General features: G+C 35.9%; 1 protein-coding gene across 2 annotated transcripts in view; it reads left to right on the top strand.

The window, feature by feature from the left end:
- Positions 1-17,337, top strand: part of LOC121868288 (guanine nucleotide exchange factor subunit Rich-like) — a 51,182-nt gene that overhangs the window by 18,689 nt on the left and 15,156 nt on the right. Inside the window, exons 12-20 of one of the 2 annotated variants that reach the window (XM_042368720.1) lie at positions 416-512; positions 3,706-3,941; positions 4,263-4,494; positions 5,233-5,339; positions 6,077-6,208; positions 6,950-7,189; positions 9,509-9,623; positions 9,924-10,060; positions 13,316-13,366. In XM_042368720.1, coding sequence (XP_042224654.1) covers positions 416-512; positions 3,706-3,941; positions 4,263-4,494; positions 5,233-5,339; positions 6,077-6,208; positions 6,950-7,189; positions 9,509-9,623; positions 9,924-10,060; positions 13,316-13,366 — 1,347 coding nt within the window. The remainder of the gene's footprint in view (positions 1-415; positions 513-3,705; positions 3,942-4,262; positions 4,495-5,232; positions 5,340-6,076; positions 6,209-6,949; positions 7,190-9,508; positions 9,624-9,923; positions 10,061-13,315; positions 13,367-17,337) is intronic. The other variant, XM_042368722.1, reaches the window with a different exon arrangement.

Below are 17,337 nucleotides of genomic sequence, written 5' to 3'. Positions count from 1 at the left end.
ATTTCATAGTTTGATCTTTTTATAAACCAATAAGGGGGTCTGGCTAGCTTGGGTATGTTGGGCTGGGTAGTGAATTGCTATTCAGTTGTCTGAGATACTTCAGTAAATCAAATTATATAAAACTGACACCACTAAATGTGTTAATTGGACCTCCTGTCTCAAAAAGGCAACTGTTGAGCCTGATTTCCTTAATTTGTGGGAGGGAAGGTTGAATGGTACAGTATACCTAAATTAAGTTACAGATCAACCCTGGCTTGCATTTTTGGGGAATGGGAGGGAGATCCTGATCCCTCAATAAGCAGTCTGTATTATGAGAGCCACCTGACTATGGGCTCTAATAGAACACAGGATTTCAGTATCAGTTTACCATTTCTATTGCCAATACATTAATAATATTATTATTATCACATTACAGGTTCTGTTGTTAAATATATATGGTGATCAGCTGATTGTTCTCACTGCTGATTGTCACATAACAGTGTATAATCTTCAACCAACAGAAACAAACTCTGGTAAGTTCATATCACTACTGTAACATTGACTTATAAATGGATATGCAGAGTGCTTTACACTTCAGAGATGCAAAAACGTATGTGTTTGTAGCAGACCCAAGACATTAAATTTCTTCCAGTTTTGCAATACACTACTTGTGGTTTCTCATCCATCATATGTCAAAATTTATAACTACATACATGACAAACAACTGAGAGTAAAATATACAACCTCCCTTGTAGTTTGATCTCTCACTTAGAATAGGTCAATGATAAATTAAATCAGGAAATTGCTTATTTTTAATGATCAGTTTCACTTTAATTCTTAATTGTCTTTTATTGTGTAAGGCAAGTCTGGGTTAAGTAAAAGGAAATCTGGAGGGATCAAGTTGAGGAGAAAGAAAGGCAAGCAGAATGAACCAAAGGAGAACCTTCTATTTCCCCGGGGTCAGTGTAGTGCACCTGTGTTTTGTGTCATGTTTGTGGCTCTAGTGTTTGCTATTGATTTATTTGGTGGTGATGGTGAGAGCACACTGATTTTCTTCTAAAACAAAAATTTTAATAATTTGATAATGTATTTTGTGTAGGTGCATTAAGAGTGAATTTTGTTTCACTGAATATTTTTGTGGTGGTGATGGGCTTCTTTATACGAGTAATCTTAGGCAATGAATATGGTGCAGTATATTTTGTGGTTATGATTTTGTGATGTTATGTTGTGGATTTGTATGTTGGGAGAATAAATTTTGTTGTCATTTTCTGATAAATTATTCTTAAATGGTAAGTTTGTTATATTTTCAAAAAGAATGGCACAGCAAGTTGCTGTGAATTATGATAAATGTTTTGAGTACAGTACTGTAGTTTTTTGGTATGGTATCTTAGATTATAAATATGCTTTGATAAGCTTCCCCTCATATTGTGTTAGACACTAGAAATTTAAATGAGACATTTCATGTCAGTCATTTGTGTGTTAGAAATATGTACAGTATCTGTACAGTACAGCAATTTTGATTTCAGGATTTACTCTATTGTTTGTTCATGACCAGAAGGGTGGGTCTGGCAGAAACACTCTTAAGTACTCATTCTAGTACAGTCAGCCAAAGATGCACCGACCACTCCCTGGCTCTTGTTCTCACAATTTTACCTGGCAACGCTTGGTGAAGTAAGGCTGTTTGTAATAGGGATTGTGATTCGTGGATCTATTTTCAGCTGTATCACTGTCAGGATAATTTATTAAGCAATCCAAAGGTTACATTTTTATAATAATATACTATTCATTGTTATTTATGATCATGACAAATTTCCAAATGTTCATATATTTGCTTAAATAATGAAGAAAATTTTATGTGGTTGTAGTTGAGTTGCCAATTCATTAATAGAATTTCTTCATTATTTAAACAAATATGAATTAATTCCATTCACCAAAGTTTAGGGTCTTTAGGAACTAGATATGTTGCCTTGCCTATTCACTACTCCAAGTTCAGCCATAAACAGGATTTCAGGACTAAATCTTCGTTTCATACGTCAGTCCTTTTCTCTTCAGTAAGCTGGCAGTTATTGGGCATAACACATCATTGATGAAATTTTGTAGAAACATTGAGTAAACAGAGGATGTGTGTACATTCCATTCTGTCTAGTGGGTTGTGTGACTAGATCTTTGTGGTACAGTACTTCCACTGTGTAAAATATTAATTTCAAAGTGCAGATATTTTTTGTCACTTTGCACCGGTGATTGAACAGTTCACATCCTGTGATGTTATCTGGCAACTTGTCTCCAAGACATAGGTTCTTGAACAGGACAGAGGGTAAGCATCTTGAATACTTCAACTTTTTCACACTTCAAAGTGCATTGTGTGCCAACACCACCTCAACTTACAGTTTGCTTTGTTAAGAGCATCATCACCTGCATGTGAAATTCCATCCTTTCCAACCACTGTAGATGAAGTTTTTGATCTTTACACTGAATAAGGAATATGATGTGCATGCTCTTGTGAGTGGTAACAAATCAAGCAGATTATAGTTTAGTGTGAACAATTGATTATTGGTGAAACCCTTTGGGTATCATGAAAGTGAATGACATTGTATCAAGGCCTATGATATATAAGTGTGTATCTGGGGGATTGATGATCAAATGTAGGGGAAAAGAAAGTTGTTCATTATAATTTGGCAGTGTTTTGTACTATTAGCCCAAGAGACCTGAAATTAATCCTGTTTCAGGTAAGGTTGGTGGGGGCTTTATTTTAGTGTGATGTATGCTGAGCTGAGCTGGGTCTGTCACATCCTTACCCAAGACTGAAGTTAACTTTTCTTGTCTGGGTGCTGTCACCTCACAAATTGTGAGAATTTTTTTAAAATTATTTTTATACAGTATTTGTGTGTGTGTGCTTAAGTATGCACAGCTCCTCCCCAACTTACGACCTACTCGACATAAGACCACCCGCACTTACGACCTATTTCAGTCATACCAAAATTTGGTCAAATTACGTATATTCGAGTCTCAAAGTCAGTACACAGACAAAATTTTTGTTTGTGTTTTACTTTAAAATGGCTGGCAAGCTTAAAAGTGAATGTTTTGTGGTGCTGAGAAGAAAAAGAGACACCCATTTTAGATTTTCTATGTATTATTTAAGCATTTCCGACTTGCGACCATTTCGACTTACGACCTGGATTTGGGTCCCTAACCCCGTCGTAAGTTGGGGAGGAGCTGTATTTACAATGAAACCTAATTTATTCAAATTAAATTTTGAGGATTTATTTTATTTATGCATCTGAATATCTTTAACAGGCAAATAAAGGCCTTTGTGGTGTTGTTATTGCCTAATGGCATGTAAATGTATGTATTCCTGGTACAGGATAAAAAGGTTTAAGAATGGTAATAGTACATGTAGAAAAAATAAAAGTTGAATATAAAAAGGCCAAGAGAGATAACACATTACTGTACTGTACTGTATGTAACAGTATTATGTATGTGTTGTGACTTGACACCAGCATTCAGGAAATTGAAAACCACAAGCCAGCTCTTAATATGGAGGCTGTTGTGATGCATGTTCATCCACTGAGAAGGTTAAAACATGAATTATGTAAACAACAACAGACCAACAGATAGCCAGAGGTGTGTGTTGTGTGCACTTTTTCTTAATATTTTTATTTTGTTAATTGAGAAAATGCTTATGGTAGTTATCATTTGTTGATGGGGAATTTTGAACTTATGTTTCAGGTGGTGGCAACGTATTAGTGTCTCGTGTGCAAGAGGTTGATATATCTGGATTAACGGTACACCCAGCGTGTGTGGTGTCTGTGCTGCTCACCAGTCTACGCACCGAGTCATGGCGGGTACATAACAATCAACAAACACCCTTACCTGCTCAGAGTGTCATCATCAATATATCAGGCAAGGTTCTCATGATTCAGAGAGATCATCGCTCTGATGGAGGAAACACCAATGGAAAACTGGTAGGTGAAATTACTGCATGATTGAAGTGATACATTTATATAGTTTTCTCTCTTTTCATATACAGTATTATGTTTTATGACTTCACTGTGGATGTTTCTTTAAACATTTATAGATAATTCTTTGTTAGATAGTTATGTTTTATCTGTAGAAACAGAGTGTTTGGTACTGGTTTTGCCTTGTTGCTCAGTTAAGTTAATAGTTTTGGAGTGAAGTCTGGTTGTGATGACTACACATTTATAATTTGGTATATTTTGTAATGTTGTAATGCATATGGACATTTACTAACCTTCCAATTTAAAAAAAAAAGAATCTTAATTCAGTTCCAGTGTGCCCAGATGACACCAATTGTTTTGGCATCAAGCTGTGAGGCTTTGTGGTGTAGTAGTTCTGCTGTTAGCCACAAGCCACATCTTAGTCATGCTCTATGGTTGCACTGTGGTGTTCATGGAACTCGTGCTTGGCTTCCACTTTTTCCAAACTCTGCTGACAAGTCCCACACATTCATGGCCAGAAGGATTATGTTGCCCTTCACTCCGTCCATTTACCCTCTAGGTGAGTCGTTTTCTATTTTTTTTTTAATATAAGTTTCTCTTTTTTTGTAGGTTATCACAGTAATATTTATCCAATATTTTGTGTATGAAGCAATGTGGAACTTATCTGTAATCATATATGAACAGTTTAGTTACTTGGTTACAATATTCATATGCCTATTAAAATATGACTGGTCTTACCACCACCACATCATCCCCTTTCAGTGCAAATATAGTAATTTTATATTATGCCTTTTATTGCCTCAAACCATGAGGAGCCATTGGGGTGGGTGCACATCAAGTATAGCTAGTTAAGTCCCTGAAGACTAGGGTCATAAAAAATAATTTTGAATTCTTTTGCCTTGTGCCATGTCATGACATATTCCCTTTTCCTGCCCCATATCAAGTAAAGTTCTTGTAGTTACACATTCATTCATGATGGTGGTATATATATATATATATATATATATATATATATATATATATATATATATATATATATATATATATATATATATATATATATATATATATATATATATATATATATATATATATATATATATATATATATATATATATATATATATATATATATATATATATATATATATATATATATATATATATATATATATATATATATATATATATATATATATATATATATATATTTTTTTTTTTATAATTACTGTATGATAAATCAGTACAGTATATACTGTTCACTCAAGTAAGTGATTTTACCATAACTCCTTGGCAGCTGTAATGTTTGAAGAGGGCATCATGTTAGGTGCAGAGACAGACACCTCTTTATTAGCGTGTGATGCCACATCTCTGTATCAACCACTCACTGTTGTGGAACGAACTGTAAGTATATTACCTTGAATATTTTATAATTTGCTTTAAGGAATGTTTCAGTGTATGCTGAATTGCTAATTTAATTTAAGTACTTTAGTTATATCAAAATCAACAGTTTGCTGTATTCTTGTTTAGGTTTATACCAAGGATACCTCTCATAACCACTGACCTGCCATTTGAGTTCAAGCGACTTCCATTCCTGGTTAAAGTGAGCTTTGTCATGACCATATACAAAAGCCAGGGACAGTCCCTAAAGATGGTTGGCCTAAACCTGGTGTTACCTTGCTTCTTTCATGGACAGTTCTCTGTTGGATGCTCCAGAGTGGGAACTGTCAAAAATCTGTACATACTTGCTGCTAATGGCAAAACCAAAAGTGTGGTCTACCCTAATGCACTACAGTGAGACAATGTGGAGCTTCCTAGAGAATGGCTTCCTACCGTGGCCTAGCGAAACTCCGGGCAGCGTTTCTGCTGGTATATATATATATATATATATATATATATATATATATATATATATATATATATATATATATATATATATATATATATATATATATATATATATATATATATATATATATATATATATATATATATATATATATATATATATATATATATATATATATATATATATATATATCTTGATAAAATCACACGGGAAAATGGAAACAACGGAGTACCTTAGCTTTCGTCTTTATTCAAGACATCTTCACATTTATCATTTATTCTTGTTATTACAGAGTCAGGTGTACCTCCATCATTTGTTACGTCAGCTGTTAAGAAGAAATCTTGGCTACCATGCATGGGAGGTGGCCAGCACCTGTAGAGACTTGCCGTACTTTCCTCATGCGCTTGAACTCTTGCTTCATCAGGTCAGTCTCAGCACGTAATGGCAACAAACATTCTATATCAAATATATTTCAACCTCGCAGTAGGAGTAGGAGTACTGAGCAATGAGGAAGTTGTGTTCACTTAATAATTCCTTCAGTTTTAGGGCCTACTGTCCTTAATGTATATTTTCATGCCATTAAGGAGTGATTGATTTAACTTGGTGATACATTTATTAATGGGCTCAGTTTGAAATGCATAATACACTTCTTACTTATCTTCTGTCATTGTCTTTAAAAAATAATAATTTTGGACTGTTGCATTGAGCTCATTGAGAAGTACAGTATTCCATCTTTGATAAGTTTATCAACTGTATGATAGACTAAGGGAGGTAAACATGGTATTATTACCTCTGAAAGGTACCGGTAATACAATTGGTAAGTAACCTGTTGTAAGTCGTCTTGACTAGTACATTATGGATAAGAATTAAGATGTATGATTAAACTGTGCACTGGGAAGCAAGGGAAGGGAATTCATTCTATGATAAGTATGTTGAATGAAGGATCTGAATGATAAAGTTTGACTAAATGGGACTTTCATGGAATGGGGTTGACATTATAAATAATGACATGTGTTTTGAATGGGATGATGAACTGGATTTCTTGGGTGCACAGATCATGAAATAAGTACAGTACTGTGGTTCAGAATCGATTACCTAACAAGAATATGAGGTACAGTACTGGATGAAGGCCTTTTTAAAATTATCAGTGGTATGATTTTTACAGGTTCTTGAGGAGGAAGCATCCAGCAAGGATCCACTTCCAGACTGCTTACTACCGAGGGTTGTTGAATTTATTCGAGAATTTCCAGTTTATCTGCAGACAGTAGTGCAATGTGCCCGCAAAACAGAACTAGCATTGTGGCGATATCTCTTTTCTGCTGCTGGAAGCCCAAAACATCTTTTTATCAAAGCCCTGGAAGAATCACAGCTGGATACTGCAGCATCCTACCTTATCATTTTGCAGGTAAAATGTTTAATAAACCTTAGATCCTACCAGAATCACAGAATATACAAGCAGTGATGATTGTGAAGTTCAGGTTTGTTTATGAGTCTTGTACTTTACTGAATTGAGAGTGGTTAACTAAGCTAAAAATAATATTTGTGTCGTGTTTTAGTTATCATGGCTCACAGGATTGCATTGCTGGCTCAAGATATGACAGTGGGAATGCTGATATGTTTAGTATCCCAGACCTTGATATAATGTCAATGGAAAGAAGAAAATTAAGTGTTTAAGCTTAATTTATCTTCTTCAATACAACCTCTTCAAAAATCAAATCCAGTGAAAGCAAAACATCACAAAATGTACTGTATACATTCAGTGCATATGTCTTGGCTTGACCTCACAGTCTTGCACTGCATCACAACCAGTGGTGCAGTTTCTCATTAAGTTGTGTGTCCTCCACTGCCAAAATCATCTTTGTCCTAAAGTATTAGGATTATTTTAGCATATACAGTAGAACGTTGATTTAAAGCTCTTCAATTTAAAATTATTGATTTAAAGCGACACCCACAATTAAGGACAGTGTATTAATTTAAAGCGAATCTTTCCTATTTTACGCGAGTCAATCTGGTGCATCATATGGAAATACACACTATTTTAAATTTTGCGCCTAATGTTTACCGCCAGACGCGTCTCTGGAAACGCTACACGGCTACCCACCACCCTCCCACACCCTCACGCATCCTCATTTCTCGCACTAACGCTCTAGTTAACTGACATATTTTGTGACACTATCTCCTTCTACCAAGTGCATCAACCATTGCCACTATGTCCAAGAGGCCAGCCACTACATCATTAACTACTTCAAAGACCATGAAATCAAGGCAAGCAATTACACTGGAGCAGAAAATTAAGTTGCTGGAAGCACTGCAGCGAGGAAATGGTACTTCAACTGTGGGGCGCCAAATTGGACAGTGATGTGGATAATGAGCTGGTCGAGTTGGGCACTGCATCTTCAGTGGATGAATTGCCAAAGTAAAGTTGAGGAAAATCTATTTTTGATAGCATAAAGTAATTAAAAACTAAGTTGAGAGGAAAGTGAAAGTGCTTGGTGAGTCAGATGAGAGGCGGGTGGTGCGTGGCACCAGTGCAACCACCCTCTCACCCTTAATTTTAGTTGCGTTGATTTATGAGTGTTTGTTTTAACATAATACTACAAAAAATGATGTTTTGTTTATTCTAGGAGATGGGCTGAGGTGCATCTGGGTAGACTCTCAGTCTTTTTAGTATTTTGTTTTTCTCTCAAGTATCAAACTAAATTATTCCATTGAAACAACCCTTTGATTTAGTGCGAATTCGGTTTAAAGCGACCTCTCTTGGAACGTATCTCATGTTATATCCACGTTCTACTGTATAACATGTAATTGAGCAGTGTCAGAGTCTTCTTAGAAAACACCAATGTTTAATTACAGAATTCTTTAAACCTGGAACTGTAGATAGTGAAAATGTTGTAGGTGATGGTGACAGTGACTTGCATGCATTTCTCTAATTGTGTTTATTATTGGCTTATAATTATTGTGTACATTCAAATTTCTCATTAAAACATGTTTATTTATTTTTTTAGCATTTTAAGTCGTTTAGGGGAATTCTTTTATATAGGGAGTCTTTGGGAAATTGTGATCCAAAAGGTTTTCAGGAACAGAACCATTTTGTAAGTCAGGGAATGCATGTACATTATGCAGCATGGTAACACTTTAAGGTGAATGAGTCACACAATTGAAGGTGTTTGGAGATAGGCAACAAAAATTGGTGTCCAAGCTGAAGAACTTGAATTATAAAAATGTTAGAAAGCTAAAGATTTGTTCAATGTTGTAATATACCACACAGTATGTAGAGATAATGATCAAAATATGTGAGGTGATGCAAAGAATACATCAGGAAAGACCATGCCCAACATTGAGGGCATATTGTATTGCAAAAATACCAGAGATCATAGTTTTAAGTTTTTACAGTATATTATCACAAACTAAGTTTAAATAGAACATCATGTGTATAACAGACATATAGAACTGCTTAGTTAAGCAACTAGTCAGGTTCCAAACATGTTGGTTTTTAGCACATGACTGAACAAGCACAGGACAGACCAAGATATCATGTATCAACACAGAACTCTGAATATAATGTGTAATCCCACAAGATTTGGTGTGGTACAGAACAATGTTATGAAAATACTGACCAGAAGCGTTCGTCAAGGATGAATCTAAGTAGGTAATAGCTGTGATGGTTTTCAAAATTATATGAGAGAAGGTGAAATATTTTTAACCTTGGAAAACTATGTTACAGAATTTGGAAAGTGCTACAGTTAGTCGAAGTCATGCTACTCGTCTCTTGGATGCAACCCTAGAGGCTGGCAAGTGGGATCTCAGTAAAGATCTTATTCGCTTTCTTCGTTCCATTGGTAAGGCTCTTTTATACAAAAAAAAAAATTAGACTAAATATTTTAATGATGCCTTTGACTGCATATATTAGAACTGCACTCTTTTTAATTGTTCCCATACTTCTTCACCCCCTCCCATTTTACCCAAATTTTCGTGTTATCTCTCCCTCTCAAACCATTTTTAACTCTCAACTACATTTTTTTTATTACCTAAGCACTGACTTCCTTGATGCCTAAAGTAGGTGACATGTTTTCCTGCTTATTATTAATATACAGGTAGGTTTATTTTTTCTAATTGACAGTCTACCCTTTGTCTTGCAGATCCAACAGACCTGGACTCACCCAAACCATCTTTGCCATCTTGTGGGAGCACTAAGGTGGGGTTCAGTCATGCTACACCTCCAGTGTCTCCTGCATGTGCCGATGAGGACCTTTCAATGATCCTTCCCAACACTCAGGTACTAACACACTACTTTTCATGACTTCTCATCAAATTCATTGATGCCTGTCTTTATCCTTTTTAAATTATGATTTACTAAAATTGTATTAACAGAGAAATCAGAAAATAGAAGGACTCTAGGAATATTGATATTTAATAAACTTGGAATAATTATTTGTGTAAGAAATATAATCATCGATTTAGAAGAATTACTAACAACGGATTTCTTCACATTCAACAAAGAGACTGGTGAAGGGTAAAGTCTCCATATCTTCCTTAATATTGCTCTAATCTCTGTGAAATTCATTATGAGCAAACAGACCTTTACTAAAGAAAGGGTCTTTGCATACGCCGCATCTAATGAGCGCAATCGGGATGCGATTCCATGGCTGGTTTAGATTTTGATTTTATGAATGAAATTTTGTTATGTAGGTGCATGTCATGTCAAAATTCGTAAAAATTTCCTTCCATGCTCGTGTGCTGTGAGTCTCGGAGTGTTGTGGTGGTGGAATGTCTGCGTCCGATCGCCCAGCCTTACCTCAGCCCTGGCCTCGGCGAACATCCAGCCAGGGGGGCGTGACGAAACTTTGGATTGTGACTGTACATACAGAATATGCCAAAAAATGTGTACATTAGTATAAGCTGGGGGGAATTATGTTATGGTTATCATTCGACTCATAATTTTGCAGATAAACTTAAATTTCTTCACTTTTTTTTTACACAATTACATGCACACACAATCCTACATACATAACGTGTAAAAAAAAGTAAAAGAAATGACTATTATAAGATCAAAATCATAAAGGGAACAAACATTTCTTTATGTGTTGAACCTCTACATGGGTGTCCCACGGTATGCCACACATGTCTCAGTCTGAGTCCTTTCATTATACATATCGTATCAGTGCACTGTACCTCGCTACCTACATTTATTAACAGTACAGGGGGCCCCCCAAATTCGCGGGGGTTAGGTTCTCAAACTGGCCGCGAATCGCCAAATCTGCGAATAACTTTTGCGGACGGGACGGACGGACAGAGGCATTTTCACTCGTGTACAAAGAAATGTATACAGTAATCCCATGTTTTTTGTGTGAATTACGTTCCTGAAAGCCACCAAACAGCTCGGGTAGGTCATGCACTTAACCACACCATGCTCTCCACTCACGGCCCAGTGGTCACACTGATCACTGATGCACTGTACCTGCATTTACTAGCATCAATATTTGAAACTAATCATATTGTAGTATAATAATGGAAAAATGTAAACACAGTTATATACAAAAAAAATTTATTTACAAGTAAATAAAAAAAAATTATATTTCGCTGAGGTCGGCAACACCCGCATTGCCAGCCTCTCCCTGCTGTCCCGGCGTCTGCCCGCCCTCACGCAGTCATGCCAGCCAGCCAGTCCTCTTCCACCCACATTCCTCCATTTGAAGACCTGTATTCTGACAAAAGACACAAATGAATTGTCAGTCTTCACCACATCTCAAGCCATAGCTCATACCACCTCTGAGCTTGTCCAATAAAACTGTTTTTTCCGTTAAGGTCATCACTATTCTTGATCTCTTGGTCACTTTAGAGTCTTTGCTAGTAATATTTGCCTTTGATGAAGCTGGCTTACGTCCCAGAGCCATGTGGAATGCACGTGGGAGGACGAACAGAAGAGGTAATCACAGTAGCGTTCACAGTACGGTAGGCACGTGTGGACTGAGGCTTCTCTGAGCAGCGGGTGTCTGAGGCGGGAAAGGGTGGCGTCTGTTTGCCGCACCGCACAGGGGAATATCGAAAATGGCGCGGAAAATCAATTTTTGTTTTTAAAGAATATTTTATGTACCTGTACAGTGTATAAAATTTTTGAGTAAAAAAAAACGCGAATGGTCAAAACCGCATTAAAAAAAAAAACGTGAAAAACACGGGATTACTGTACATGTATTCCCTTTATGGGTTTGCCCTAAGGACAATTATTTCTTTTACCTGTAGTATTGTATGTGAGTGAGTGTGTGTGTAGACACACACACTCACTCACACACACACACACACACACACACACACACACACACACACACACACACACACACACACACACACACATATTTACATTACTACTGTATAGGTAAAGGAAATTACTGTCTGGAATGAATGGCTCCCTGTCCCAGCTGCGAAAGTGCTGGCAACTTTAAAACTACCCACAGACATTCTTGGGTACATCCAGGGTGTCATACGCGAATAACCGAGAACCGCTAACTTGGGGGTCCCCTGTACTCTACTTTAGAGTACATACATATAACACTTTACAGTTGAAAACAATATCGGTGAAAACAGTTGTCGACAACCAGACTTAATTTTGATTTTCTTGAAACAGTCCAGATAAACAAGGTTACATCCAGACCCCTTCCTCCCCTTAGATTCACTTGTTTTTTAACTTTCACTTTTTCCAGACTAGGTTCTGCCCCAATTAGTCCCCTTTTTTAGGTACTACCGTATGTGTTTTAGGTTGGAAAGTTTGCACATATGAAACTGAATTTGATCCACTTTTTATGATTTCATAATTTCTTTATGGGTCTTTTTCTTATAATAGTAGTGAGAGCAAAGAGCCATATTGAATGCATTATAGCTTGATGAATTTTTCAAAAAGTTTCAGAGCTGAAGAATTTGTTTCTTTTATATATTTAGGGTCTTCTCCCTGCTCCTTTTTCCATTAAATTCACTGGGTTAACTTTTCTTGAAGGTATGAATATGGATTTTGGATAAAATTTTATCTCTTAATTATTTTTTATGTTATGGCATTGGTCTAAAAGAACTTAGAGCCACTGGCTTTTTTTATTTTATAAAATAATGAAGTAAGAAATCTGGTACAGTATTTCAGATGCCTGTTTGGATGTCCATTAATTGTTACTTGTCTAACTTTTCTTGAAGGCTATTAGGCATTGGGGTGAGGTTGCCATCTTTGGCTGTTATCTTATACACTGATTTTTCTACCTTTAATATTTAAGGGAAAGTAAAGCACAGTATTAGCATTCTCTGTCAAATACAATTTATATGTAAGCAATTCTCATATACTGTAACTGGTCTATGATTTCCTTTAAAAGTTAATGAATTTGTTTCCTATGGTGTAGTTCAGTTAGAATTGTAGATGCCTGCAAGTCTAAATTGATGATATTGCTCTAAATTTTCTTATGTAGTACTGTACTGTATATTGCTCATGATATTTTTAAGGAGATATTATTTTTACTACTGAGTAACTAATTTGATCCATACATTTGTGGTTCAGATCAAACAGATGTTGAGAAGACATTCTTCTGTTCTGATCACCGGTCCTCAGGTATTATTAACTTAGAAAAAGTTTGGGTTGTGTGTTGCTCTTAATGATTTTGCATGTATGTTGGGAACAATTTTCAGAATGTGAAAGCTTTCTTGTGGAAGGAGCGCAAAATACCAGCCATGTTTGTGGTCCTATAAAATTAATTGTTTTTCTCTCATAGATAACTAAAGTAGATACAATACTGTACGTACTTCAAAAGATCTCGCTGTGGTGAGCACCTTCATTCTCTTTGCTTTAATTCCTCTAATTTTTGCAAATTATCCTTTAGTTTATAGCTTCCAAATTCGGCTTATTCTTCAGCTCTGCTAGGAACATTTTAATACAGTACTAAATTCATCTTTTTTTGTATATACAGTAGTTCATATGATTTGGTTTGCTGATATAAGTTAAGAATAGATAAAATGTATATATGCTCTCTCAATCACTCTGTGGGTTGTATAATTTTGGGTGAAATATTTATAGATAAGAAACCAGCAACTGAATTTCCATGTTCTGTACAGAAGAACTCCAGAATATTGGAAATCATAAATCTGTCAATTTTGATAAATACTGTGATGACAATAAGTAAAGAATTGAAGACAAATCAAGACAGAACTACTGGATCACAACAGAAAATGTGACTGGAGAAGGAATTAAGAATAAGATCATGATCATCAGTAACTACACAATTACAAGTATATGTATGTATGTATGCCAGATAAATGGAAATTGGTTTTAAAGACATTCACATTTTTTACACATTTCTTTATATGAGTTTAATCATTCACTTAATGAATAACAGTCACACTTAGACACCCTTTTTTCTGTCATGCTGTCAAATTGGCATCCCAGGATACGTAGAGATGTTCATGATCTTCAATGTGTTTGTTTTTACTGTTATTTTTACAGAACATGTAGTGGTGAACTTTTGGTGAAACCCACCTTAGTTGACCAACATTTTCTCTCCCTGAAACATCATCCTCAATAATACTGCACGTGGGTTCTGCCATTTGATATACTGAACATATTTTCATAACGAATGACAACAGAAACAACCCTTTCGTATATTGGGGGTTACCTGTACCTGTACTGTAACTTAGAAAACATAGCCAAAAATAGTAGAAAGCAGTGAACATATCACATATTGCTGCCATATTATTTTTAAATAGAAACTAGCTAGTGTGAAACCCATTAAAGTGCCAATTAGAATTATGTTTTTAAGTTGTGGACCAAATTTTTCTTAAACAGTAAACCCTCGTTTAACCGACCTATATGGGTGTAGGGGTGGGTCGTAAAAGCCGATAAGTCGGTTAATCGAGGTACTGTACCAAAAATGCGTTACTGTGCTTAAGATAATCACTTAAGTTAGGTAATAATCATACATGAGAGTACAGGGAACAAATATATGTAAATACAGGTACAATATACAGTATACTGTAATAAAGAAATAATAATACGTACAGTACAGTCATCTTTATCTCAATCTCTCACTCACTCACTTTCCCTGTCTGTCATAAACAAATAAACTTACTGCAGTACAGTACTGTAGTTATTCTGAGTTTGAAGAAGACTCCACTTGAACTTGTGCTTGATGTTGTTTGGGGGAACTGATGTCCGACTTTGATGTGCTGGGAATGCTTACACCTGATGGAGTAGGTGTAGGTGTCCAACTCGACCTTGCTTGAAGAAGCTGTGAATTTTTAATTGTGTAAGCTTCTTCCGTTGCCTGCCGATAATCAATGACCTAGAGGTTCTAAACTGTTCATAATAATATTGTATAGCAGAATCTGATTGTTATGTTTAACAGTTGCTTACACGGTAAACAGCTGGCCAGACCCGTTACACGGGGGGTGGGTCGGTTAAACAAAGGTTTAATGTACGTACTGTATTTAGTGATATAAAAATACTCTTGAACTTGGGAGGTGATAATGTTTTAATTCTTGGAGGATTAAAAACTAATAAGTTCAAATCAATTTGTGTACAATGTTTTATATACATGTATGGAACCATTTATCTGGTGTCCCAGTATCCGAAACGCTTCAAAAACTGGCTTTGTTTAGAAATGAATTTCAGAATATAAAATGAGAGCAAATTAATTTCTGGGTCGAGTGGGGAAATTTCCAACCATTCCTCACCTGGAGAATAGTGGCAGGAAATGGGATGCTGGGCAACGGGATAAAGATGCTGCGCTAATACATAGATATCTACTTTAAAAAAGCATACCGCTGGTATTGTTGTGTTCCAAGCACCTGTTTATTCTTATTAATCAGCACCTCTTATTGATTCACTGTCTTAAGTTTAAAGCCCTCATTAAGCATGAATCAGATCACTTAACTGGTATTTACCCATTTTTTGGCAGTTATTTCAACAATCATCATAGTGAGCACAAATGGACAAGTTCCAGCACAATGTTATGTGGATAATGTTAGCACTGGTATGTTTGGAAGGGAGCACATATACAGATACTTCTGTCATAGTACATTTTATTATAGGCTAATACTCTTTGTCTCTTAAAATTTTTATTGTATATATGAGTGCATTTAGTTTTCTATTTGTTTGATTTGTTTTTCAGTAAGGTACAGTCTCGTTCAAGATTCTTCGAACACTGCTGGAGACAGCTGGCAACTCAAGGTCATTTGTTTACAATAGTACATTGTAAAAATTATGAATACATGTAAAAGTGATTGGTGATTGGTTACTTAATTCCCCGTTGCTTAATTTACTGGTTGGGCTTTGTTGTTTCGTATTATATTATACTACGTACTATAGTAAACAGACGGCCTTGAGTTGCCAGCTGTCTCCAGCAGTGTTCGAAGAATCTTGTAGGAGACTGTACATTATTTTTCAGATGTCTTAAAAACTGCATTTATACTGTACATATATTGTAGCTTACATGTTACTAACCAGTAACCCCCAGGAGCCTCTTCTCCCCAGTATTTTTCTTAGCTTGGGGCTTGACATACTCCAGTTGCAGGCTTGTGTTGTCCACTTGAATAATTCATTATACAGTAAATATTAAAAAAATTATGAGGCTCTGAGATCACTTTTCATTTTTAATCCCTTAGCTACAGACAAGTTCCAAGGTTTGACCCATCACAATTAACTTGCTGCTTTGATATTGTCAACACCTCACCTCCATTTGGTGTCCAAAAAAGGCCACCTGTTGGAATGTAGAGGAAAAATAATTGTTCTTCCATGTAATTCTTCAATTACAATTATGTGATACCACACATTGCTTGATGATGCACTAGAATGGGGTGGACGTTTTCCTGATATCAGGTCCCAGGGATAACGTCAGCAATCTTTCTTTGTCTCAAATTTATTGAGAGCTCTGTAATTGGCCTCCAGGTCTCTGTCATTCTGCAAAAGTTTTTAAAATAGTTTGTCTCAGCCAACTCAATCTGAACGTGTACAAATGGAGTGGGAATTTTTAAGTCTTGTATTTAACATTAGCCAAATAGATGTTGTCTTTCTTTTTCATTTAGTGAACATTATATATTTTTTGTCTCAATGAACAAAACTTGGAATTTAACAGAAGGGGCTCCATCATTAGTGTTATATGGAGGAAGTGAGATTCAGATGTCCATTTGATGGTGTTCAATAAGCTTTTGGCAGCCGTGCCACAATCCTAGCTGTGCCCTCCTGCTTAAAAACCCATAGAACTAGCTGGGGAATCCAGCATCGCATGGGTTTTCTTTTGATGGACAGCTATTACAGTACAGTACTGTATATATACTCTACTACATAGACTACTACTATTTACACACCATCAACCGGACTATCACTTATGTGGGCCAACCCCCCTGAATTTGTATTTTATTTATGATGTTCCATTTTTGAGAAGGAGAACTGACCACCCAAATCCCACCTGACAATTGTGGGGCCAACTTGCTAAATTTCATATTTTTTATTTTATTTTTATTTATTATTTCTAAAACTGTCGCCAGGGATCATGAAAACACACACACACACACACACAGATACAGTATATG

This window comes from Homarus americanus, unplaced genomic scaffold, assembly GCF_018991925.1.
Source record: "Homarus americanus isolate GMGI-L3 unplaced genomic scaffold, GMGI_Hamer_2.0 scaffold19318, whole genome shotgun sequence".
In the NCBI taxonomy this organism is placed as follows: domain Eukaryota; kingdom Metazoa; phylum Arthropoda; class Malacostraca; order Decapoda; family Nephropidae; genus Homarus; species Homarus americanus.
Note: the sequence above shows the minus strand (reverse complement) of the source record. Positions and strands in the feature narration are given on the sequence as shown.